Source organism: Rhinopithecus roxellana, chromosome 9 (assembly GCF_007565055.1).
Source record: "Rhinopithecus roxellana isolate Shanxi Qingling chromosome 9, ASM756505v1, whole genome shotgun sequence".
Lineage (NCBI taxonomy): Eukaryota > Metazoa > Chordata > Mammalia > Primates > Cercopithecidae > Rhinopithecus > Rhinopithecus roxellana.
Genome location: NC_044557.1, coordinates 133,662,585 through 133,690,195, shown reverse-complemented (window position 1 = coordinate 133,690,195; position 27,611 = coordinate 133,662,585). Strand labels below are relative to the sequence as shown.

The window sequence follows — 27,611 nt, the reverse complement described above, 5'->3', positions numbered from 1 at the left end:
ACCATTTAAAGGTTAGCATACTTACTACTAAATAAGTATGCATCTGGCATACTTCCAAATACAATCCTTAAGTTGCTCTGGCAATGAAACACACTTAGCTGATGAAAGACTAACCAGGATGTGCCAAAACAGAAGCTTACTTTTTGTCTATATTAGCATTTACTGAACTGGGTTTTGATGAATGCTAATGACTTGAGCTGTGAAGACAAATTCCTCGAAAAAATATCTCACTGTCAAATTAGTTCAGGAAATGCTGGGAAATAGGTTTCTTTATTATAGCCTTTAAGACGCTAATATGTACAAAACTCTCCAAGCATATACAGTATGTAGTGTTTCCAAAATTTATTTTACCATGAGCCCCCTTCCCGTTTTTAGAATTCCTATGAATATCTAACAATCTACGTTCTTTGGAACACAGCCAGGGAAATAATGACCTACACCACTGAAAATTTTTCACTAGGTCACTTTGAGTGATCATACTTGTAATTAATATAAACAAAAACAAATGACTTCTGGTAGAATAAACAGAGATAATGAAAATAATACCAAGTTCCAGAACTACTCTAGGTATAACGAAACTCTTTCATGCTACCAATTGAAAGAAAACTATAAGACAGTATGAGAGACACAAGCTGTACTATAAAGAACACAGATTCTGAAATATTAAAGACCTGTGTTTCAATCATGTCTTCTCCAGTTAATTGGGTAAATTATTTCATCTGTCTTTGCCTGGGTTTCTTCCTAAGTAACAGAAATAATAAGGTCTATGAGGAACCACCAAAACACAGATATAAGACATAAAGAATAAAACTGGTACTCAGTAAGTGGTAGTTATTACTAATTTTGTTACTAATTGGTAACATGTCTCCAACTTTGAGTGACTCAAGTAATACGAAAAGAGTAGCAGCTTCTGGTTCTCCTACCCAGAAGTTGCTTTCTCCTCTCCAAGTCAGAACACCCTGGAATAGATGAAACTGGATAGGCTGGGTGCAGTGGCTCCCACCTGTAATCCCAGCACTTTGGGGGGCCGAGGCAGGTGGATCACGAGGTCAGGAGTTGGAGACTAGCCTGGCCAACATGGTGAAACCTCGTCTCTACTGAAAATACAAAAATAAGTCAGGCATGGTGGCAGGCGCCTGTATTCCCAGCTACTCGGGAGACTGAGGCAGGAGAATCACTTGAACCCGGGAGGTGGAGGTTGCAGTAAGCCAAGATACCACCACTGCACTCTAGCCTGTCAGAGCAAGACGCCATCTCAAAAAACAACAACAACAAAAAACCCTGGATAATTCCGAAGCAAGTTTTGCATTAGTATAAAATGAAAAATATATTCAGTAATAAAATACATTATGAAAACTGTTATACAAAACAGATGCTTTCTTAGAGGACTTTTGGAGCTTTAATATGCTAATATCTGATGCGCTAAATACCACTATAGCTTTTATATATTACATATATAAAGAATGCATAGGCCAGGCACGGTGGTTCATGCCTATAATCCCAGTACTCTGGGAGGCCAAGATAGGAGGATCACTTGAGGTCAGGAGCTCAAGATCAGCCTGGGCAACATAGTGAGACACCATCGCTACAAAAAATTTTTTTAAAAAAAGAATGCTTACATATGTAAAGACTGTGGAAAGACTCAGAAAAAAAAACAAACAAACAATGATTATTAGAAACTGAGTTCCTATCTCATTCCCCAGAGTACTTATTCCAAAACTTATTCTCTCTGTACCCAATTACATCTCTTCCTATGATTCTCCCCACCTCCCATTAACAAATGACTTCCACCTACTACTTAGCTAAAAATCAGGTAATTTAACATAGGCTCCCACAGTCTCTTGCAGCACCACAAAAATACATCTCTTTTTGCCTTCAACAGTATCGTCCTCCACTAAGTATTTTAACATTGGGTTTTCAATTTTGTTTACACAACTAGAACTTCCCCATTATCCAATAAACATTCAAATATTTTCACACACACACACATAAAATCTTCCTTCACCTCTTGCTACACCTCAGTTCTTGTCCATTTTCTTCCCTCTTTTTATTAAATTTCTCAAATGAATACTCAATGTTCTTTGACATTACTTTTCTCCTTTCCATCTCAAGAAATTTCTCAAAGAAACTGAAAACATTTCCTGATTTTCTTTTTAGACTTTGAAGCCACATCCCTGTAGGCTGAAATCTTCACTTTATCACTTCTTTGAAAGGAATAATCACTCATTGCTTTAGTTTTCTCATTTGTAAAGAGGGGATAGTAATAGTACCTAAACATCCCAGTGTTTGAGGGAAGAGTAAATGAATAAATACAAGCATATAAAATCATTTGGGATATACAGGAAGCACTTAATACAGTTAGATATTACTACTGTCTCATGTTTTTTCCTCTAATTATCCTTTAAACATAGAAGCAAACTTCTACTTTCAAGGCAGTGAATTGAGCCTACCAATTTACCTTCTCCTTTGACAAATCCCACTGAAATTACAAAAAAAAAAGCATATAAACAAGAGATGTACTTTTAATAACGCTGATAAACTAAGAAGCATATCACTGGATCATAAACTTTGAGGAATTCCTAGAAAGTAGGTTGAGATCAAAAGAAAAGCTATTTAATTTATTGCTTATGACTGAACATATGCAAAGAATAGGCCTACCTGAGAGATATGATTGTTTTACCACTTGGGTTCTAAAGACTTCAAAGCCTAGAATGGCAAAGTGCTATGAGGTAGCAGGGAAGACGCAAATCAAAGAGCTTGGGGAACCATGCCAATGTCTATCAATAGAGCTGACCACAGCCATGATCATCTAGACTGTATTTGATCACTGCCTGCTAATTAAAGTAGATTGTTTAGTAGGTCTCCTAACAGAACAAGTAGACCAGGAAAGGAGAGCAGTATCTCAGCTAACTGGGAATGCTGCAATAAACACGGAGGGAAAACCAACAAAGGTTCTAGGCTCCTACTCTGTTTCTACTTAGTTATTTCCAATTAAAGCCATTTCTGAATGATGCCAGCCTAAGATTCCCTGGCAAGGGTGGGAGAGTGAGAACAAATCAACAAGTATGAAGATTCCCCTCAGTGTAGAATATATAAAAAGTGTATAGCATTCATCCCAAGCTTCACTTGACTTTGGTTTGTGTTGACAACATGGTGAATGATATGGGCCTACACAGCCCAAGGGTCACTAGAGCCACCCTGCTCAAGGGAGGTAATTGCTTCTTTGCTCTCAGCTTAGAAATGAGGTCTGCCTTTGGACCACAGTCACCTCATGAATTTTGGAAAGGAAGGCCTCACAAGAAATAGAAAAAACATATACACAATTACTGAAAGTAGATTGATCAAATCTAGCCTCTCTTTCTACAATCAGGCAAAAACATAAAGCTTACAGCTCAAAAGGGAAGACAAAGGACAGCAATCTGAGCAAATGGGGAATTAGATTTCATAGCTGGGACAGTTACAGTTAGTACAGTCAGTGATAAGTGAAGGAATGTTGCAATAATACACAAAAGCAAAGTGCTATTAAAAAAAGCAGCTCAGAGAAAAACGGGGTTCTTAGGGATGAAAACATTACTGAAACAAAAACTACATTGGAAAAAGCAGTAGAATGGATATTACTAAAAAATATTTGCAAAGTGGAAAAACTCTTGTAACATTCTCATTGAATGTAAAACCCTAACACAAAATGATGGAAATTAGAGAAGATTGCAATAGCAATCAAGGACATGATCTAGAATATTCAACATCTGTATAGTGTGAGATGTGGAAAAGAACAGAAAGGATGAAGAAGAATTAATGACAATAACAAAGAAAATATTTCTAGAATGACGAAAAGGCACAAAAAAACCCTGCTACTCCTGATTTAAAAAACAAGTTAAATTCATACCCATGCACACACAGTCATATATGTACAAAAGATAAAAGTATCTTTTAATAAACTACAAACAAGAAAACTTACTCAATTTGATAAAGAGTATCCTCCAAAAACAAAAGCAATCATCAAATTTAAAGTTGAAAAATAGCAATAATATTAAAAAAAAAAATGAAGATCCTTGCCATCATTAACACTACTCATCATTTTCTGAAGGTTCTAGCCAATGTAATGTAACAGAAAAAAACAAACAAAAATAAGGTATAAATGCTGTAAAGGAAGAGACAAAGATAAAAATATCATTATTCACTCAGAAAAAATAGCCAAATGAAAACCTTTTAGAAATAATACGAGTTCAGAAGGTGACCAAGTAGGAGATAAATATGGAAAAGCAAGAATTTTTCTATATTCCAATTAAATTAGGGAACAGAGAAGAAAGGACTCAACCAAAATATTATCAAAACTAAACCAAAAATATAGAAATAATTTAACAAAAAATGTGCAAGAGCCAAAGGAAGAAAACAATAAAACTTTCCTGAATGACATGAAAGACTTGACTAAATGAACTTTTCATGTTTCTGGAGGAAAAGACTCGATACTGTTGCAAAGAAGATATTATCTTCCCAAGTTAATTTATAAGCACATTACAATTTGAATTACTAAGTAAGCTTTAATTTTTGAACTTAATAAAGTGGTTCTAAAGTTCACCTAAAAAAATACATTTAATAGATATTTTAAAAATTGATCCCATAGAATACAAAAATTAAAAACTAAAGAAAAAAATTGAAGAGGGAGGCCTTGCACTATGAAAATCAAAATATACTATAAAACCAAACTATTTTACATAATTCAACACTGGTTAGGAACAGACAAGTGGCTCATTACAACTGTACAGAAAACTCAAAACACAGAACCATTTAGGATAAAATTTTCATTTCAAATTAATTGAGAAATGATTATTTCCATAGGTTATAATTAGCTATACAATTTCACACCATACAGAAAAATAAATCTGAGATGAATTAAAGAGCTAAAGTCAAAAAATAAAAACAAAGTATTAGAAAAAGGTATCGTAGTGTATTTTATAATCTTAGGGTGGTAAAATCCATTTTAAGCAAGACAAAAACAGAAACCACAAATAAAAAGACAATCTTAAAATTTTTTTTTTGTGGTCAAGTATGTGCAGTGGCTCATGCCGGTAATCTCAGCACTTTGGGAGGCCAAGGCGGGTGGATCACAAAGTCAGGAGTTCAAGACCAGCCTGGCCAACATTGTGAAACCCTATCTCTACTAAAAAAAAAAAAAATACAAAAATTAGCCGGGCATGGTGGTGTGCACCTGTAATCCCAGCTACTCGGGAGGCTGAGGCAGGAGAACTGCTTGAACCTGAGAGGCAGAGGTTGCAGTGAGCCAAGATCTTGCCATTGCACTCCAGCCTGGACGACAGAGCAAGATTCTATCTCAAAAACAAAAAACAGAAAAAAGAAAAAGAAAATAATATAAGCAAAGTTTCAAACAAAACAAAGACCGAGTAGAAAAAATATTTACAATACACTGAACAAGGAATAATTTCTTAGTATGAAGAAATCTTGAAAATAAGAACAAAAGAAAGAAAAGGAAAAATACGCGAAAGACAAGAACAGTAATTCAAAAAAGGATAAGTAGTCCAATGATGTTCAGTTGAAATATACAAAAGTGCCAATGTTTGACCTATAAAAATAACTGCCTATGTTTTGACCCTGCAAATAATCAAATGAAAGTTAAAACAATACAACAACCATCATTACAGTGACATTATGCACTATATACATATTTTTAAATATTCATACACCTTGATCAAGCTATTCCTTCTTTATAATTTATCCAAAAGTGCAAAAAGATGTCTATAGTTAAGAATGTATATCACAGCAATGTTTATAAAAAGCAAAAAATAATCTAAAAAACCTGGAAATAATCTAAATCCTAGTATTAACAGGAGATTATTTAAATAAATTATGGTCCAGTGATAGAATGAAATACAAATGGATGTGAATGGATATAGTTTAATATGTGAAAAAGGCAGATTATCAAACTGTAAGTACAGTATATTCCCATTTATCTTAAACATATATAATATATATGCAGGCATGTATGAAAAAATATTTTAAAAATGATGTACAGCAAGACACACCATAAGATCAAAAGACTTGGGCAAACAATAAACTGAGAGAAAGTATCTGTAAAATATATCACAGAATCCTGATACATAAAAGATTCTTAAGGGGAAAAGGAGGCCGGGCGCGGTGGCTCAAGCCTGTAATCCCAGCACTTTGGGAGGCCGAGACGGGCGGATCATGAGGTCAGGAGATCGAGACCATCCTGGCTAACACGGTGAAACCCTGTCTCTACTAAAAAATACAAAAAACTAGCCGGGCGAGGTGGCAGGCGCCTGTAGTCCCAGCTACTCGAGAGGCTGAGGCAGGAGAATGGCATAAACCCAGGAGGCGGAGCTTGCAGTGAGCTGAGATCTGGCCACTGCACTCCAGCCCGGGCGACGGAGCGAGACTCCGTCTCAAAAAAAAAAGGGGGGGGGGGGGGGGAGGATAAAAATCTGATGGAAAAATGAACAGAAGATATGAATAAATGACTCACTCAAAGATATCAATTGATCCTACAGGTATGAAAAGATGTTTAATTTCACTCATAGAGAAATGCACATTAAAAATCTACTAGATAAATAAAAATTATCTACTAGATAAATTTCTCACCTATCAGGTTGGTAAAAACTCAACATTTTTTAGTACTACCAGCTGTGGAGAAAAAGGCACTCTTATACATTAATGGTAAGAGTGCAAAATGGCACAACACCTATAAAGACGAATTTAGCAATAGCTAACAGATATTCATATTTATCATTTGACCCAATAATCTCATTTCTAGGAATTTGCCCTGAAGATAAACTTCCATAAATATGAAACAATACAGATGTACAAAGTTATTCACTGCAGCATTATTTGTAACAGCAAAACACTGGAAACAACCTAAGTACAACAGGGGCTGGCTGAATAAACTATGATATATCTGCATAAGGTAGTACTATGCAGAAAGCCACAAGAGAAAAGAAGAAAATCTCTATCAACTGAAATAGAACTATTTCTAATATATGTTAGGTGAAAAAAAAGCAACACACACATAGATGCAGTACTCTAACAAAAAATGTGAGAAAGGGAAATAAAAAATACTCCTTTGCTTACATCTCTTACATACAAGCAGACATGTACGCACAACCCCCTAAACTCCAGACAAAAACTAAAAGCTAGTGAAAGTGATTACTCATAGAAGGAGGATCAGAGAAGGAAGGAGCTGATGGAGTTCTCCAAGTAAGCATTTTATGTAATTTTGACTTTGAATCATGTAAATATTCTTCATATTTTAAAAAATGAACCAATAAAATAATACAAGTAACTTTTTCAAAATAGTACTCTCACTCATCTTTAGTAGGATATATTTAAGGATACATATAATTACAGAGAAATCTTGAACTTTATAGGTTTGCTGGTGGTAATGGCATCCTGTTGAGAATCTGGGTTTTCACTGTAAGAAAGAGAAGATACAAATAGGAAGTACAGAAAGATGAGGAGAAACCTTGTGGTATTGGATGTGAAGCAGAACTACAAATAGGAACTTAAGACTAATTGTATATACGTTTCCTTATCTCTATCCATTGGAAGGGCCTATAAGTAAGGACATCTCAGCAGCTAGCAACAAGAGTACCTTGTAACCAATTCTTGGTTTCTAAGAACAACTGCCCACTAAAAAGGACAAAGACTCTTTGGAGAACTAGCTGATTCCAGGGCTGAGGAAAAGGGAAGTTGAAGGTGAACCTGGAACATCTTTCTGTTCCAAACATAAAGGAAAAGCTCAAAGACTAATGGAATCACATCAAAAGAACGTGGGTGTTAGCTTGAAGGGATTCCTACTGGCAGACAAAAAATATAAATAATGATGATACAGGATTATAATACATAAAATAGTAAAATAATTCATTAAGCCCATGGTATTATTTTTTAAAGGGGGGTGGGTGGTGCAGGGTGGGAGAGTTCTTCTCTATAGAAAAATGTCAATGAATGTTAAGAATTAGAAAATTGCTATATTGCAACCCAGTATCTGAGTAAGGCAAGGATCATCAAATGGGTGCTAAAACCTGTAATCTCAGCACTTAGGGAGGCTGAGGTGGGAGAATCACTTGAGGCCAGGAGTTCAAGTGCAGCCCGGACAACACAAGCAGGACCCCATCTCTACAAAAAAATACAAAAACTAGCTGGGCATGGTGGTGTGTAACTGCAGACTCAGCTACTCAGGAGACCAAGGCAGGAGGACTGCTTGAGCCCAAGAGGTCGAGGGTGCAGTAAGCCAAGACTGTACCACTACACCCCAGCCTGGGTGACAGAGCAAGACCTCATCTTGGGGGGAAAAAAAAAACACTGGGTGAATAAATTTTCATATGGTCTCAAAGTATCCAAGTATCACCTCAGATTAGCTATTAATTACAAAATGAAAAATGTTCCTTTACAGATAGCTGATAATTACCATCTTAACCAAATGATCCAACACTACCATCAACAGGGGGGTAACCTGTCATTATGTACCAATTTATATGATGTAATATTAAGTACTAATATCACCTATGCAGTATTTTTGCCAAATATGCTTAATCTAAACTAATCACGTAGATGACAATCTCAATCTACTCATACAGGATGGTAAAGAAACCATCCAATAAATGCAAAATTTGAAATATTCTACAAAGCAAAAGACTCTTCAAAAAAGTAAATGTCATGAAAGTTGGGGAGAAAAATCAAGAGGACTTGTTCTAAACTAAAGAGACAGATAAGCAAATGAGAGTGTACCCAGGTTGAGTTCTGGATTTAGAAAAGAAAAGAAAGGATATAAGGGACACATTTTGAGAAAACTTGGAACACTGAAAAATATACGTATGTTAGATATTCTTGAAATCATGTTAATTTCCCTAGGTATGAAAATGGAATTGTGCTTATGTATGAGAATGCTCTTATTTGGAGAAGATATATGCTGTGAGGTATTTAGGGGTGAAATGTCATGATGTACACAACCGATTTTCAAATGGTTCAGCAAAGACACATACATTATGTGTATGTGTATTTAAAGATACATAAAGCAAACATAGCAAAATTGTTAACCATCAGTGAATTCAGATAAATGACAAGTGTTTCCTGTACCTTTTTTTGAACTTTTCTCTGGGTTTAACGTTTTTCCTAAGTAAAAGGTTGCAGAAAAATGAAAACTTTCACTTCAGACTCTGTATTCTGTTAGGTGCTGGTGAATTTTTTTTAATAAAGGGTCAGGTGACAAACATTTTAGGCTTTAGAGGTCGTACAATCTCTACTGGAACTATTCAACGTTACCTATGTAGTGCAACAGAAGACCTCTCTATAGGCAGTATGAAAACAAATAAGCATGGCTGTGTCACAGTATTACTTTACATACAAAAATAGGTAGCAGGCTGAATTTGGCCCACGGGCCATAACATGCCAACTCCTTAACTATACTATTATATGTTTAAAGAATGCAGGAGCATGTACTGCTATTTTTTTGTCTCTATTTTTTTATTTTTTTAATATATATTTTAAATTCATACTCTTCAAATCATGGTCTCTTCTTCGGTCTCTACCATTTCCCACTTGGTAGTCTCATGGCTTCACTATTAATTTTAACAGAATGACTCCCATCTATAGCACCTGCCTTGACAACTCTTGAGCCAGAGTTTTATTTTCCATTATGTATTTCATAATCATTTCCACACGGATGGCCAACCTGAAGGTCAAATTCAGTATACCGAAAGTAAGTAAGTGCCTTTTTTCCCAAGTGACTTATCTTCCAAGATGATTCAATTCTACCAATAGTATCACCATCCACCTATCCATTTGGGCTCAAAAACTGAAATACTACCTGTGCAGAAAAGAGGTAACATAGCAGGCCAGAGACTGCCTATCCTTAGAAAGGCCTACTTGCAAGACTGGCCTTTGGCTGGCACCTGGAAACTTATATTTTGGGAGGGATCCCGCTATTCCCAGAACTGATAAAAGTGGCTATGTCTAAACTGTACAAAGAGTGTAATTTATGCTGAACACTAACCCTCTTTCTGGTAGCCTGGAATTTTGGTACATGCTAGGTGCCTACATAACAGCCCCCAATAAAAACCTTGGGCCCCGAGTCTCTAATGAGTTTACCTGGTAGACAACACTTCACAATTTGAATTAAGAGCATCCTGCATGGCTTCACCGAGAGAAGATATTTGGAGTATGTACCTGATTTTCTCCAGGCTTCATCCCATTTACCTCTTCCTATTGATGATTCTGTTTTGTACTTTTTCACTAATAAATCATGCAGTGAGTACAACTATACGCTGGGTCCTATGACAGCTTCCAGTGAAATCACCAAACCCTGGGGTAATCCCGAGGGCCTCTGACACACTTTATTTTCTCTTCTTTACCTACTTAATCAGTTACAAAGTCTTCTTGATTCAATATCCATTATATCACTTATCCATATTTTTGTCTCCATTTCCACGGTTTCTGTCCTATCCAGGCTTTGATTACTGTGCTGGTCTCCTACTGGGAATTCCTATTTCCAGACTTAGCTTCTTAAAGGATAGTTCTAGTCATTTCATTTCTCAGTGCTAAAATCTTCCATATTAACCCATATGTTCTAGAATCAAGGCCAAAATCCTAAATGTGGAATTTATAACTTTCCATTGGTTGGCTCCCAACGTTTTAATTTTGTCCTTTATATTCTACACATTACAAAGTCTCCACAGTCAGATGAAATCCCATAGACAGAATAAAATAATTTTGAATGAAGTATACTACCTCCAACAACAATGTTCACCATTTCTTCTACAATGTTCTGTACAATGTCTTGTGGCTTTTCCTCACAATCATGGTTTTCTCCATCATATAACATGTCATTTTTAGATAATGCTTTAAAAGAAAAAAAATTCAACAGAACATTATTTTAACTTTTTGGAAGCTTTTTACTAAACATTTACGATGAAAAACTCCTAAACCATGAGGAATAAAATTTAAAAAAAAAATCAAATAAATGACATGAAATTAGAAGCAATTACATGTTAAACCTTCAAAATTTATACCAAAACTTAAATATTTTCCAAATTCAAGTCAATTTCAATAATGATTCATTTGACAAGTTATTACATTATTACACTTAACTGAATTTTCTAGATTAGTCCTTTAAGAACCAAAACTTTAAAAAGTATTTTAAATGAAACATTTCTAACATGTCCTACAGATGCTTCCTTATACTTAGTACACACATTACACTATCCTTTATCAAATATACTGAATGTAATTAGGCTGGGTACAGTGGCTCATGCCTGTAATCTCAGCAATTTGGGAGGCCAAGGTGGGTGAATCGCCTGAGGTGGGGAGTTGGAGACCAGCCTGGCCAACATGGTAAAACCCCATCTCTACTAAAAATACAAAAATTAGCCGGGCGTGGTGGCACACGCCTGTAATCCCAGCTACTCGGGAGGCTGAGGCAAGAGAACTGCTTGAACTCAGGAGGTAGAGGCTGCAATGAGCTGAGATTGCACCACTGTACTCCAACCTGGGGGACGGAGCAAGACTCTGTCTCCAAAAAAAAAAAAAAAAAAAAGGTAATTACAGCTTGTTTTCATTACTTAGGCTCATCAATAGTAATATCAACATTGTACTCTATGATGAGGTCTCTGAAGAAGCATCTGGGCCTTCCCCAGTACTTTCTGGCCCTTCCTATTTTTTTCACCAACAGAATCTACATATCTAATGTAAAACTAAATTTAAGAAGCTAAAAAAAGAATTCATTGTCCAATTTAATGTAAAACACACACACACACACACACAAATAAAAATACCAACAGATAATTGCCAATCGAACTTCTGAACAGCGTAAGAGAAACTGATGAAATCTGATGTTCCAGATAGCTTGCACAGTCTATTGCAGGGAAAAACAGTAATTCCACTGGGCTTTATAAAATGTTGAAAGCATGTCAAAGCAGCTCAACTATCACTTTAGAATGCTTTGGGATTCAAAACGCTGTCTTGAGCTACCGTCCTACACCAAAGGGCATCAGACAGCATATTAGCTGGTGGTGCTGCAGTTTCAACTTCTTGAACCTTCCCACTACCAGAAAGGACCACTACAGCTGAGCACAGGGGTCATACCTGTAATCCCAGCACTTTGGGAGGCTCGGTGGGAGGATCACTTGAGCCCAGGAGTTCAAGACCAGCCTGGGCAACACAATGACACCCAGTTGCTACAAAAAAATTAAATATTAGCTGGGTATGGTGACATCTGCCTATAGTCTTAGCTACTTGGGAGGCTGAGACAGGAGGATCGTTTGTGCCTCGGAGGCATGCAATGACCCATGATTGTGTCACTGCATTTCAGTTTGGGTGACAGAGCAAGACCCTGTATCCAAAAAAAAAAAAAAAAAAAAAACAAACAGGAAAAAAGGGGAAAAAAAGGACCACTACTTATAATAGTGGCTTCTAGGTGCCTGTCCTCCCTACAATTTCACTTTTGCTAATTTACTGTCCGTAGTATCCTAAAAATACTGAAAGGAAAAGAGAAAACCAGATAAATATGCATGTAAATGAGCAACCTTATTTTATAAAATATCCAAATAAAAATAGCATTTGGAGACTTCTGTGAATAAAAACATAAACGTCTTGAAAGATAAATTTTCTGCCATTCTTGTTTTATTTCCACGCTCTAGTTGGCTAAAATTACCTCAAGTCTGAAAACTAGAGTTTCAAAGTAACTAAATATACATAACCACTATCTAAAAATGTACAAAATGACTAGTGAAGAGTCAGTTTTCACATAAGTATCTGAAAGAAATAGAACAGAATAATAGTGACTAATATTTATTATATGTAGGAAGTGCTTAGAAGTTAACTACTATGTCCAAAGTCATGTAGCTGGTAAGTGACAGAGATGTGCTCCAAAAATGCACTCTGAACCAATGGCTGTCAAGCAGAATTTTCATTTATATCAGCTATTGGGGAAAAAACATCTTTAGAGCCAAAATAATCATGACAATCCCACAGGAAACTATGTCTTTCTAACTCTGTATTCTACAAGGCATCTACAGCGCTACCTCATACACAGCAGATGCTCCCATTCCTTGGGTCTTAGTCCATGTTGTTTCCTTGGATGGAAAATCTCCTACCCCTATCTATCAAGATTCAACTAAAATATCATTACTTTCCTACAAAGAAACTTCCTAACTCTTCTCAGCAGAACTACTTCGTGCATGGCATTTTTAGGACACCTATCACATTATTATACCTCATTTATGCTCGACTTCCAGGTATGCTAAGATCACACTAAAAGCAGTGGCTGTATCTCCATCATCTTTTTAACTTCAAGTCCTGGCATGGTGCCTAAGACACAGTATGCTCAATGAAAGTTTGCTAAATACACAGATAAACAAAATAATAAAGTCCCAGCTTTATTAGAGATTAGCCCTTTGAATCTGCCCATTTATAAGCTCACTGTGAAAGTAGGGGAAATTTTGGCAAGGGCAGGCTAGACAAATGTAAATAATTTAAGTGGTATGGATTCACTATTAGATTCAGTACTATGAATGCTTAGCTTATCAAAGTCATCCTTTTTAAAACAAATACTGAAGTACTATTTTTAAAAGCATGCCTCTCAGAAAACTGGGGGAAAAATGTAAAAAGGCACGTATTCATGCCACTAGTAAGTTTTGGAAAAGGCATGGTTTAAAAAAAAAAAAAAAAAAAAAAAGAGTTGAAAACATATTATAGAAGTCCTTCCTCAAAGTAAAAACACAGACTTCAGATAAACTGTAACAGACTCCTGACATGCTAGTTCTAGACAATCACACCGGAGAGGCAACAGAATTCCCATCATTTAAAAATGACATCAAGCTAAGAAGGGCAAAGGGAACAACACAAACTCTCTGGTAGTTTCACAGAACAGCTGAAGCTGAAAATAACATTTAGGAAAACAATAACTTCATGGGATTATTTTTACAGAGAAACAAATTTGTAAACTAAATATAATTTTTATAATCTTATAAGTATTTTCTTATAAATATACACTTAAAAAATCAGAGAACATCTCAATTTTAGTGATTACTATGCATGATTTTAAAAATGAAAATTTTTGTCTATCAGTTGGTTACTCAAAAACTTTTTCATATTTAATATCAGTACTTTTTATGACCATAATCATATTTTTAAAACTGGTAATGATTTTTTAAAATTTTCAGTCATATTCCAGAAAACTTTACTAGGTCACTTGTTTGCTATGAAACCAATCTTAAGAAAACTGAAATTCCTATACAACATTTAATGGACATTTATGACCCTCTTTAGAAATATATCTGAGCTCCAAAGGAAATCTATAAATCATACTGCTCATGAGATGCTAATAAACGCAAAGTATCATTCATAAGATATCTTGTAGGGTAGAGTCAAATTAACTTTACCACCTACAATGAGGAAAGTCCACAATTACCACAATGTGTCTGACAGACATTAAATCATATTATCCTTTCAACATTTCTTCATCAAAACTCTCATTCCTACACATTTCCCTTAACACACACCCCAAACCCCCTTTTCAAGAAGATTACTTTCAGCTGCAGTTGCCTGATCAGCTTCAGTCTGTTCATTTTCTGCACTGGAAATATCAGATCCATTTTCAGGCTCTGTGTCATCCTGAAGACTTTTATCTACATCATTTGTATGGAGGTCAAGGTCCCCTTCGTGTTCTTGGGATATGTGATCAACAGTCTGAGGTGGCAAATATCTAAGTTGAGGTGATTCAGGCTCATGATGGCTTACTGGAGACTGTAACAGATGCTGCTGCTGCCGATGCCTTTCTTTTTCCATTTGTTTTGCTTCCTGTAACTGGGAACAAATAAAATTTCCAGTATTAGTAAAATAAGCTGTTTAAAATTTGGAAGGATAATGTTACCTCCAACAATCCTTTCTATAAAGTGCCATTCTCTCTATGCTTGGAAATTAAAGCTTATCAGAAATGGAGAAGATAAACTATACTAAAAACAATAAACAATGTTTACTTCTTAGGTGGCTAGAAATCAGCACATAAGAACAGAGATGAAAGACTTTCACTATAAAGCATTTTCACTGCATTTCATATTTGTGTGAAACACACACACATTCACTTTTGCTTATACATACAGAATGAAAGTCTATAAAAATACATAAGAAGCTAGTAGTAATGGTTACCTATAGAGGGTCAAGATTAGGAAATAATAAAATGGGAAACAAGAGTGGGAGGGAACTTGTCAGTGTTTATCCTTCTGAAGCATGTTCTTATGTCACCTTGTCAAATATCTTTTAATAAAAAAAATTAAAATTACATTTAATACAATTACAATGAAGGCTTAAATCACTCTACCCAGTCATCTGATAATTATGAAAACCACTGTATCTACAAATGTCTGAATTTTATTTTAGAAAAACTATCATTATTATGTATATAATACTATCTGTAAAACTGGCTCATAAAATGTTAAAAACATTAACAGCTGAGATCGCAAGATTTCATTTTTTAGCACTTTACTGCTTTTCACACATCTCTTTTGGTCCTTAAGACCAGATAAGAATGAGTCTCACAGAATTAATTTCCACCAAGAAAAATCTTATACAGTACCAAATATGAACAATTCATATTCTCCAGGTTAGGTGGAAATGCCAGAATTATATGAATTTATAAAGTAAGTCTGAACTAAAATATTTTAATAATAAAGTCTGACAAGATTTGCTTTGTAGGGAGTTTTATTTTGTGGGGGAAGGGAAAAATTAAGGTTACCAGTAGTTAATATCAAAGAATTCAACGTCTAGCTTAGAAGATTTTAGCAAATGTGGATGTTAAGTCGTCTGTATCCCATTTTCCCTTACTTTCTCTCCCTCTTTTCCACCTTTTCTATAATTATCCACAGCACAGAACTAAATACCCTTTGTAACACAATACATGTTCATAGCCTTTACCATAATTCAGTTCTATAGTTGTTTAAGGGAAACTCTTTGCCTCAAATGTTTGTAAGATCTTCAAAGGTAATAGTCAAGTCAGTTTTGCTCGTCACTGTATAAGTGAGGCCTAGCACAGTGCCAGGAACATATAAGGAACTTAATAAAAGTCTGTTAATCAAATCAAACCAATAAAACTTTGTTATTAAAAAGTGACAAAAACATTTTATTTACGTCCTCCAAAAAAAGCAGCAAAACCACTGTTTGTGGCTGCAAAATATTAGAAATAAATTAATGCCACTACAGAGGAGAGTGACAATATACAACAGACTATACTATATCCTAAAGTACTATACATCTATAAAAAAGAGTGAGGAAGGTCTTTAAGGACTGATATAAAATGCTTTCTAGGACATACTGCTCAATGATAGCAAAATACAAAAGAGAATGTATAGCATGTGAGATAGCTAGTTTTTAAGATGGTCACCAATGAGGTCCACCTCCTAATTTCACTCCCTTGTGTAGTCCCTTTCCACAATGTACCTGTGTGACCACTTCTGATTATAAGGTAGACATGTGGCTTCTGTCTTACATTCAAGGGGTGGAAAGAAGGGAAGAAGAGGAATGCAGTGGTAGGAATTAGGAGGAATTGGTCCTTTTCTGAGTAGACCTTTTGTACAGCTCTGACTCTTAAATCGCAGTTATGTTTTACATACCTAAAAAATAAGTAAGTACAGTTCGCCCTCTGTATCCATGGGTTCTACAGCTGTGGATTCAACCAACCAGGGATTGAAAATACTGATGGCGGGGTGAAAGAATGGCTGTGTCTATACTGAACAAACATGTACAGATAACTTGTTTTTTTGGTCGTTATTCCCTAAACAATACAGTATAACAACTATTTACAAAGTATTAGGTATTGTAAGTAATCTTGAGATGATTTAAAGTATACAGAGGATGTGTGTAGATTATATGCAAGTATTACACCATTTTATAAAACACACTTGAGTATCTATGGATTTTGGTATCCAAGGGAGGGCCCTGGAACCAATCCCCCATGAATAATACTGAAAGATGACTGTAATTAAAACTAACCAGAATGTGACAAATACCAAAAATGAAAAGCAGAGAGTAACAAATGAGTCTACTGAGGGATGACTGTAATTAAAACTAACCAGAATGTGACAAATACCAAAAACGAAAAGCAGAGAGTAACAAATGAGTCTAACTATTATCACAAAAGAATAGCATTACCCTATTGCAGAGTGTGAGGAAGAAAGGAACTAATCTAAGTAACTAGAAAATAATATTTTGAACGGATAAGGCTAAAGACAAAAAAACCTGAAATGCTATAACCTACCTAGTAAATTTGCTTGTAACACTGGTAATGATCAGCAGTTCTAAAACTAATGGGTATAAAGGATTGAATAATCAATGTATTTAGAATATAAAAGCCATATTTCTTATTGTTTAGAGAAAGAAGTTTACAAATAAAGGGAGAAGACTGAAATGAACCCCGTATTGTTGCACTGGAATCTGAAATATCACTATGAACACATGGTTTTATTACCAACACATGGAAAGTCACATACAGGTGTGGGAATTGAGTGGGACGGAAGGGATAGTACATAAATATACATTTCCTAACTCTATCTGCTGAGAGGCCTAGAAGCAATAACACAGAGTGACAATGAATACATCTAGCACTCAGATTTTGGTTTCTAAACACCATTCTCCAATCAAAAGAGATAGAGCTGCTCCTTATTGAAGTGGCTGATTCCAAGGTTGAAGCTGGGAGAATTCAAAATGAGCCTGGAACATCTTGAGAATCCAGAAATTATGGAAGTACTCAAAAAAGGATGGGAGCTAGTCACAAGGACACAGGGCCAAAACTGTAATAATTTGGGCAACAAAATAAGTAACTGTAGCACACATTACAACCATAAAATAAATATCTGTGATTACAGACTGATATAATTGAGTAAATAATTAAGGGAGAAGAAATTCAGTTAATAAATACAGAAGTAAAGAGAGAAACAGGAAAATCATTAGGGAAATGCCACAATAATTAACTGTTGCCAACAAGACCTACTGATAGATATCAAAACTGAGGGAAGTGGGGGGAGGATCTGAGGAGAAATAGAATATCTGCACAGTCTTAAAATATCTCCCCAAAGACATTTATTAATTGCAAAAGAAAAACTACTAACTTCATAGTGGAGGAACCTGACAGATAATTACCTTAAGCAAGTGATCAAGGTTAACATAACCAACACTGGCCGGGCGTGGTGGCTCAAGCCTGTAATCCCAGCACTTTGGGAGGCCGAGACGGGTGGATCACGAGGTCAGGAGATCGAGACCATCCTGGCTAACACTGTGAAACCCCATCTCTACTAAAAAATACAAAAAAAAAAACTAGCTGGGCGAGGTGGCGGGCGCCTGTAGTCCCAGCTACTCGGGAGGCTGAGGCAGGAGAATGGTGTAAACCCGGGAGGTGGAGCTTGCAGTGAGCTGAGATCCGGCCACTGCACTCCAGCCCCGGCGACAAAGCGAGACTCCGTCTCAAAAAAAAAAAAAAAAAAAAAAACCTAACAAACATTAAGATATATCAACACCATGAACTCCTGACAAAACGCACTGAAAAGGACACAACACTGTTTCAGAGATATTCTGGCAAAAAACTGCACAACCTCATTCTAATCATGAGAAAACATCAGAGAAAGTAAACTGAGGAAAATTCAACAAAATAAATTATTAGTATCCTTTTAAAAATGGCAAGATCATGAAAAAGATAACGAAAAGTTGAGGAACTGTCACAGACTGGAGAAGACTAAGACATAGAACTAAATGCATACCAAACGCAATGTGGGATCCTGGGTCAAATCTTAAAACATTAGTGGGAAAATTGGTGAAATTCAAGCAGGGTCTGTGGTTTAGTTAACAGTATTGTACCAGTGTTAATTCTGCTTTTGATAATTGTACTATGTAGGTATGTAAGTTAACTGCATTAAGGGAAGCAGGGTGAAGTGTAAAAGGGATTGCTCTGCAAAATTTTTGCAATTTTTCTCTATGTTTAAAAGGAGTTCAAAATAAGAAGCTTGGTGTGAATTTTTAATAGTGAAGACCTAGGCAATTAAAAACAATTCTCTGGTTGCTGACCTCTTAACAATCAACCTGAAGCAGTTTAAAGTATAAGGAATATCATGCCCCTTTATCATATGGGGGGGAAAATGTATTTCATTTCAAAAGTACAGAATATTTCATTTCAAAAGTACAGAAATGTACTTTTTTAAGGCTTAATTAATTTTATTTCAGATTAAATTATTTTATATCTACATTACACTCTACTAAGCTTGAATGCAATAGAAGTAGTAATTCATAATTACTTCCACAAGGAAGATGGCAATCAGTATATTTCACATTCTATTTGTGAACAACTAAAAATACTTTGTCCAAAGTTAAATCAGTAAACCTTAAAACAAAACACAATACCACAAATATCCAGTAAGTGGAACTGTAAATAAAAGACATTCTTTTCTACAGGTACAAAGATTTCACTCTAATTACTGTAAACTCCTTTCTATATTTAATGCCTGTTGTGTTCTATACAATCTCTCCCTTTTTAAAATACTTACTGCTTGGTTTTCCATGCGTGCAAAGATAACATTTAGCATCTGAGTGAGAGTAGCTTTGGCTGTTGTCTGATTGATGAGATTTTTGCTTGCTAAGTAGATATTGTAACATGTTCTCACAGCTTGCAGTACAGTCCCTTCATGAATTTCTATGTGTTGTGATGTTACTGCAGTAAGTAAAGCCTTTAAGAAGAGAGAGAAAAAAAAAGGACAAAGTTAAAGAGATTTTCTTTTTCTTTTTTTTTTGGAGACAGTCTTTCTTGCTCTGTCACCCAGGCTGGAGTGCAGTAGTGTGATCATAGCTCACTGCAGCCTTGAACTCCTGGGCTTAAGTGATCCTCTCACAGCAGCCTCCTGAGTAGCTGCTACAGGTGAGCACCACCACAGCTGGCTGTAGGATTACAGGTGAGCACCACCACACCTGGCTAATTTTGTTTTATTTTTCTGTTGAGATGCAGTCTCTCTTTGTTGCCCAGACTGGTCTCGAACTCCTGGCTTCATGCAAGCCTCCCACCTCAGCCTCCCAAAGTACTGGGGCTACAGACATGAGCCACCACACCCAGCCTTAAAGTGATTTTCTGCATCTAGAGTTTCAGCACAAAAATTAAGCATTTTCATATTACAATGAAAACTTTCAGAAACAATTACCACTTGCAGGTAGTATACACAGAATTTCTACTGGCCTTGAATATATCATCAACTGTTAAAATATTTCATGTTTTCCTCACTGTGGCAGTAGTTTCCACATAATCTGAAAACCATTTAACTGATTTGTTTCAACCAAGGTTTCATTTTAATGAAAATACTATTTAATCTACTAAAATGCACAGCATGAAAGCTGTTACAGTAGAGCACAGACATGTCACATGAGATATCTGTTGAACTAGACCACCAACTTGGGAAGATACACATTGTGTCTTATTTGCCTCTAAATTTTTCTGAGATCTTTTTTAACAGACTGAACTCAGTAATTGTGCTGTTGTTGTTATTGTCGAAGAGGTTTATAAATGTTTTAGAATAAAGCATGTAAAATAATCCTAAAGTAGCTGGGCATAAGTGGCATATACCTGTGGCCCCAGCTACTTGGAAGGCTGAGGTGGGAGGATCATTTGAGCCAGGGAGGTCAAGGCTACAGTGATCTGTGATCATGCCACAGCACTTAGCCTGGGCAACAGAGTGAGACTGTCCCAAATTAAAAAGCAAATTCCTAAGGCAAATACTTCAATAAAATGAACAAATTTCACCTATGTGAATTTTCACATATTGGGTTACTTCCAATTTCTCAAGAGCAAAGACTCTTTTGTCTTCTTTATGTTGTACAATGCTATGCAGAGTTAGCATTAATGGGCATTATCTTAAACCATAAATGATATGAAACTACACAATAGGTCAAAATGATCAACCCGTTTTTTTTTTCTTTTTTCTTTTTTGAGACAGGATCTCACTCTGTTGCCAAGCCTGAAGTGCAGTGCAGTGAACACGGCTCACTGAAGCCTCAATTCCTGGGCTCAAGTGATCCTCCCACTTCAGCCTCCTGAGTAGCTGGGACTACAGGCACACATCACCACATGTGGCTAATTTTAAAATTATTTTTTGTAGAGACAGGGTCTTACTGTGTTGCCCAGGCTGGTCTTGAACTTCTGGGATCAGGCGACCTTCTTGCCTCGGTCTCCCAAAGTGCTGGAATTACAGGCATGAGCTACCATGCCCAGTATTTTTTTTTAGAATAAAGATATTATATGGCTTCTGAAGTAAACACAACTATAAAACTGAAAGGCTCCAAAAGGGCTGTATTCACACATGAAAGAACCCTTCATATATATATATATAAACAACTTCAAAAGTACTGTACTATATATATAGCACATAATTTTACCGCCATAAAAACACACCACCATTACCATTAGCAATAACATTAAGAACTCAGTATCTGTAACAGAATGAAAACATTACTAATGTTTCCCCAAAGGAATTCAATCAAACAGGTACATTACAGCACGAACTCAGAACAGGGTTTTGCCGAGCAAGTTCAATAGATGGATGTGTGCAAGGATATCAGGAGAATTGGCAGACAAGTAGTGTCCACCTGGTGATTCATGAGTTGCGAGGACACCCTATGAAGGGTCCAATAGTACAGAAGAAACTAGAAGGGTCACAGCTTTAAGAACTACCCTAAAGTTTGATGGATGGAATATACATATATATGAAAAACATGCCAGAAACAGAAAAACTCTGCAAGACTCTAGGGGCTAAGCCTAAACTGAGACCGTCAAAAGAAGAGATATGAGAACATAGTTTTCCTCTAACAAACTCTTGGCATACAACATTAAAATCTCCTAATATGGAGTCTAGGAAAGCATCCAAATAACCTCTTTTTTTTTCTTGAGACTGAGTTTCACTCTGTCACCCAGGCTGGAGTACAGTGGCATGATCTCAGCTCACTGCAACCTCCGCCTCCCAGGTTCAAACGATTCTCCTGCCTCAGCCTCCTGAGTAGCTGGGACTACAAGTGTCCACCACCATGCCCAGCTAATTTTTTTGGTATTTTTAGTAGACATGGGGGTTTCATCATGTTGGCCAGGCTGCTCTCAAACTCCTGACCTCAAGTGATCCGCCCAACCTGGCCTCCCAAAGTGCTGGGATTACAGGCATGAGCCACTGCGCACGGCCTCAAATAACCTGTATTATAGCTGGAATGCACATAAAAGGATCTTTCCTAATATTTTAAGGTGAAAGGCATCTGAATTTTGAAGATACAGATTATTAATAACAATTTTACTTTATATAATAATTACCTTTATTATCTGCAGCTGAACTCCTTCATCTGTCTGAGGGCCCTGAAAGCAGCCACATATCGTTTCAATAATTCTATCAATTAATTTTTTGCCTGGTGTTGTACTATCTGGAGCATTGCCAGTCAAGTGCCCATAAGCAATAAGTTTCTAAAACGGAGAAAGAAAACAAAGATCCTAAGTAACAAGTATTATATATACTAATGCAATATACATTAAAATTACAGTATACAATTGAATATATATAAAAATTTTTACATAAAAATACATAGGTATTATCAAAGCCAAAGTTATATCAACTTTTTCTGTAGAAACTTTATTCATATAAATATGTATTTATACTTGTAATAACCACAAAAACAGAACCACAATAACCATCAGGTAATATTTGGAGAAAGCCAAGCCTTGAGAACCTGTCTCTGATGAGTTAGAATTGCTTACTGTGGTTGGGTGCAGTGGCTCATGCCTGTAATCCCAGCACACTGGGAGGCCTGCTTGCCTCCCACATTGCCAGTCCACATTGGGCGGACTGCTTGAGCTTAGGAGTTCGAGGCCAGCCTGAGCAATATGGGGAAAACCTATCTCTACAAAAAATAAAAAATTAGCTGGGTGTGGTGGTATATGCCTATAGTCCCAGCTACTCAGGAGGCTGAGGTGAGAGGACTGCTTGAGCCTTGGGAGGTAGAGGTTGCAGTAAGCTGAGATTGTGCCACTGCACTCCAACCTAGGTGATAGTGAGACCCCGTCTCAAAAAAAAAAAAAAAAAAAAAAAAATTGCTTATTGCTTTCCATATAAACAAGGTTTTATTGATACTGCTTTTGTGAAAATTATCTTCACGCTTTTAAATGACCCCCAATCTCTTTCCAAATGATTCATCAATATGTATAAAACCCAGTTTCCATATACTAGCTGAAATAAATCATAGATTTGTTCATTCATCATTATCAGTATACCCTGGAAGGAAGGCTTCAGATATTATCATTCTAATTTTCCAGTGAAAACAAGATCACAAATCAGATGAACTTAACTTTAACCCATCCTTAAGGACAAATCATATGGTCTTTTCCTAGCCACTTAATTATAGTTGAATACATATAATGCCCAAATAGTAAGAACACCTGAAAACAGAAGTATTCCTCTACTTAGAAACTTGTCTTACAAATATAGTATCTATGAGGATCCTCTGTCTATGTGTCAAACAGGGTAACAGAGTTCAGAAATTTTTCTGACATAAATGACTGCCAGAGCTAAAGTATAGCAGTTAAATATTAAATTATATTAAGCTGCCAATATTAACCTATTGCTTCATATAAAACAGCAGACACACTGGCCAGGCACAGTGGCTCACGCCTGTAATCCCAGCACTTTGGGAGGCCGAGCCAGGCGGATCACTTAAGGTCAGGAGTTCAAGACCAGTCTGGCCAACATGGTAGAACTGTCTCTTCAAAAAAAACAAAAACAAAAACAAAACAAAACAAAACAAAAATTAGCTTGGCGTGGTTACACGCACCTGTATTCCCAGCTACTCGCAAGTCTGGGGCAGGAGAATTGCTTGAAAACGGGGGCAGAAGTCACAGTGAGCCAAGATTACGCCACTGCACTCCAGCCCAGGTGACAGAGCAAGCCTCCGTCTCAAAAAAGTAAACAAACAAACAAACAAAAAAACAGCACTTAGAAAAATTATTTGCAAATGGTGATGTATGTAAAGTCGGCAGCAGGTTAAAAGTATTATGGGTCTTGCATTTCACTGATGAGAAGAGACCAAATCAACACTTTCCATTACTGACAATCTTACTAAAGATTTTATATCCCACTAAGTTAATGATTGTTATCATTAAACTAGAAACGTCTTTTTGCAACTATTATTATGTCTTAAATATAAAAAATCATTTGGATGTTTTACTACAAAAAAGAGTATTAAAAGCTTTCATGGAAATGTCTGAATCATCAACATGAATAATGTTTTAGAAACACATTCAAAGTAGACAGTTTTTAGAAAGTGCCATTTTACACATACCTGTAAGCAATCTAGAGATGTACTAACTATGCGGGGACATTTGGACTGGCATGCCAACTCAAAAGGCAAGAAGTACTTGTCTGCTTCAATAAAATTTGTCTTTGATTTCACTGGTGGAAGGGTGCTTGATCCAGCTTTTGCTTCTCCATGAGGAGGACTAAATGAAAAAGAAAAGTCTGATTATAGCATATCACATTTATAATATTGACGATAAACCCATGTAGAAACACAGAATTTCAGTTCTAAAAGGAATCTTGCTAAACCAGTCCTCTATCTTCCCATATTTCAAGAGGAAACCCAAGCCCAGAGAAGTGAAGTGGTTTGCCACATGGTCAAAAGCTAGTGGCCAGAGCTGTGACTGAACACAAGACACTGAAATCTTGTCTGCAAAACTGGTCTACAAAAACTGTGAAATTCAAGGTGCTTCTATTACAGAAATATTTTATTGTCACTTAACAAATTTGGCATCACAATACCTTAAAAAGCAATGGCCTTTCTATTTGTCCTTAAGTCAAAAAGTGAGCTTTTTAGTTATTCGATATTGCCCTAAAAAGGTCAACACTATCAAAAAACCTAGTAATTTTTCCAAATATGAATCAAAGTCTACGAAAAGACTCTGAAGGCTATCTTACGGTATTTTAGAAGTATCTTTAGATACTTATTTACATGAGAATCTTTTTGTATTTTTAAGTATGCTTAGAGCAGAGCCTGGTGGCTCATGCCTGTAATCCCAGCACTTTGGGAAGCCAAGGCGAGTGGGTCACTTGAGTCCAAGAGTTCGAGACCAGCCTGGGCAATATGGCAAAATCCCATCTCTACAAAAAATTAACACAGGCATGGTGGTGCTCGCCTGTAGTCCCAGGTACTCGGCAGGCTGAGGTGGGAGGATCACTTGAGCCTAGGAAGCGGAACTTGCAGTGAGCTGTGATCGCACCACTGCACTCCAGCCTGGGCAACAGAGCGAGACTCTGTCTCCAAAAAAACACATGCATACATATTTATAAATATATATAAAAATAGGTTTTAAGAAATATAATCATAATCATATATTTTGTTTGTTTTTATATAATTGTATTTCTTAAAATCTATTTTTAAAGTTGATTTTACCATAAACTCACATGCAGAAAATTTGCCACTAAAATACAGATGACTGTATTGTTTTGACCAAGACTGCCAAGTTTGAAAATTATTTTTACTAAAGAAAAGAAATCCCACAAACCTCTGTTTTTCAGTTTCTGCTTTTATTTCCTCTGAGGGGGAAAAAAAAAGAAGCACACATTAGAAAACTTGACAACAAAAAGACTAATTTCATAATAACTTTTATAAACTCATTTGGAACTTAAACATAAAGTTGGAAAGAATGCAAATTTAATAAAAATTAGGTGCTAAAATTGTTTCATCTAAATTTTTTAATTTACACAAATAATATAAAACTATATGAATAGGCACATTAACAATCATAAGGATAGGTGAAGTTATAGATTATTAATTCCCAAGGCATTTCCTTTTCTCAAAATATTTTCTTTTTTGTCAAGTAACTATTTATATTAAGCAGAAGCATTAATATTAAGAACACGGCCAAGTTCAGTGGCTCACGCCTGTAATCCTAGTGCTTTGGGAGACCAACACAGGAGGATCACTGAAGCAAGGAGTCTGAGATCAGCCTGGGCAACAAACACCCCATCTCTACAAAATAAAAAAAAAATGTAAATCAGCTGGGCATGGTGGTGTACGCCTGCAGTCCTAGCTATGTGGGACAGGGGGTTGAGGTAGGAGGGTCCCTTGAGCCCAGGAGTTAAAGGTTACAGAGAGCTATAACCACTAGACTCCACTACACTCCAGCCTAGGCACAAGAACAAGACCCTGTCCTCCCAGCAAAAAAAAAAAAAAAATCACAACAGAATAATGTGTATGCTATACTGAAGTCACAAAACATATGGCAGATGTTTGGGGACAGGGGGAAAAACACCTCAATGCACCAACCTTGAGATTATCCCAGGGAGATTATCAGACCAGAACTATAACTTCTTAAATATGTTTGTGCATTGATATTTAACTAATTTTTCTATTTATGACTATACAAGGCCCTATAAAATACACATGCTCAATTTAATGGGAAATTTTCCCTTTCACTATTTACACTATAAGGTATGAGATAAATTAGACAAATCCTACCTGTAATAGAAGACCCTTAAATTTATTTGGCTGAGCGCAGGGGCTCATGCCTGTAATCCCAGCACTTTGGGAGGCCAATGTGGCCTGTGGTCAGGACTTCGAGACCAGTCTGGCCAACGTGGTGAAACAACGTCTCTACTAAAAACACAAAAATTAGCCAGGCATGGTGGTGTGCGCCTATAACCCCAGCTACTCGGAAGGTTGAGGCAGGAAAACCACTTGAACCTGGGAGGCGGAGGTTGCAGTGAGCCAAAATCACACCACTACCCTCCAGCCTGGGCGACAGAGTGAGACTCCATCTCTTTAAAAAAAAAACTTTATTAATTTATATTGGGGAATCTGGCTGATTGACTAAATCTGCCTGAAATTTGGAAGAAAGGTTTTCAAATGTGTGCCAAGTACTACTACACTTTACATATACTAAACTTTACAACACTATTACACTTTACATGCAACTAATGTATTTATGTTTGACAACAATCCTATGAGGTGTGTACCATTATATCTTCATTTTAAAGACTGGAAAATTGAGGAAGAGAGGTTGAATAACTTGCCCAAGGGTTGCATGGCTTGGAAGTATGGCTAATCAGGCTTCAATAAATATTAGGTAATCTAACTACAGATTCTGGTTTATTAACCGCTCTATAACATAGGTGTATCTGAGAAACTGAACAAAATGTGCTAAATTGGGGTATTATAAACCATCACTGGCCTATACATTATTATTTAACACTATCACTAACTGAGCATCTTTCATGTACCAGATACTGTATTAAACTCTTTAAAAAGCAACTTTGCCAAATCACCTTGCTATACAATTTCTACAATTGATTCGCACAATCCATACAACTTATTCATACAATACGTACAAATTTACTCATTGCCTACTGTGTGCCAGGCATTGGATGTTCAGTATTTCAGTATAGTTTTCTGTGAACCAAACCCCTTTCCATTTTATCACTGGTAGAACTAGAAAGGAGACAGTGTAAAAATATTATCTGCAGCTATTTAAAATACTACTTTAATAAAGGTTCACAATGATATTTAAGTTCTGTATATCAGCTACCAAGATTTCA

The 27,611-nt window shown here is 36.3% G+C and overlaps 1 protein-coding gene across 4 annotated transcripts in view; it reads right to left on the bottom strand.

The window, feature by feature from the left end:
* ARFGEF1 (ADP ribosylation factor guanine nucleotide exchange factor 1) overlaps positions 1-27,611 on the bottom strand; it is a 143,347-nt gene that overhangs the window by 79,708 nt on the left and 36,028 nt on the right. For all 4 annotated transcript variants that reach the window (XM_030937811.1, XM_030937813.1, XM_030937812.1 and 1 more), the window contains 6 exons: positions 25,580-25,610; positions 24,361-24,517; positions 22,346-22,492; positions 19,554-19,733; positions 14,556-14,832; positions 10,759-10,869 (listed from right to left, as the gene is read on the bottom strand). In XM_030937811.1, coding sequence (XP_030793671.1) covers positions 10,759-10,869; positions 14,556-14,832; positions 19,554-19,733; positions 22,346-22,492; positions 24,361-24,517; positions 25,580-25,610 — 903 coding nt within the window. The remainder of the gene's footprint in view (positions 1-10,758; positions 10,870-14,555; positions 14,833-19,553; positions 19,734-22,345; positions 22,493-24,360; positions 24,518-25,579; positions 25,611-27,611) is intronic.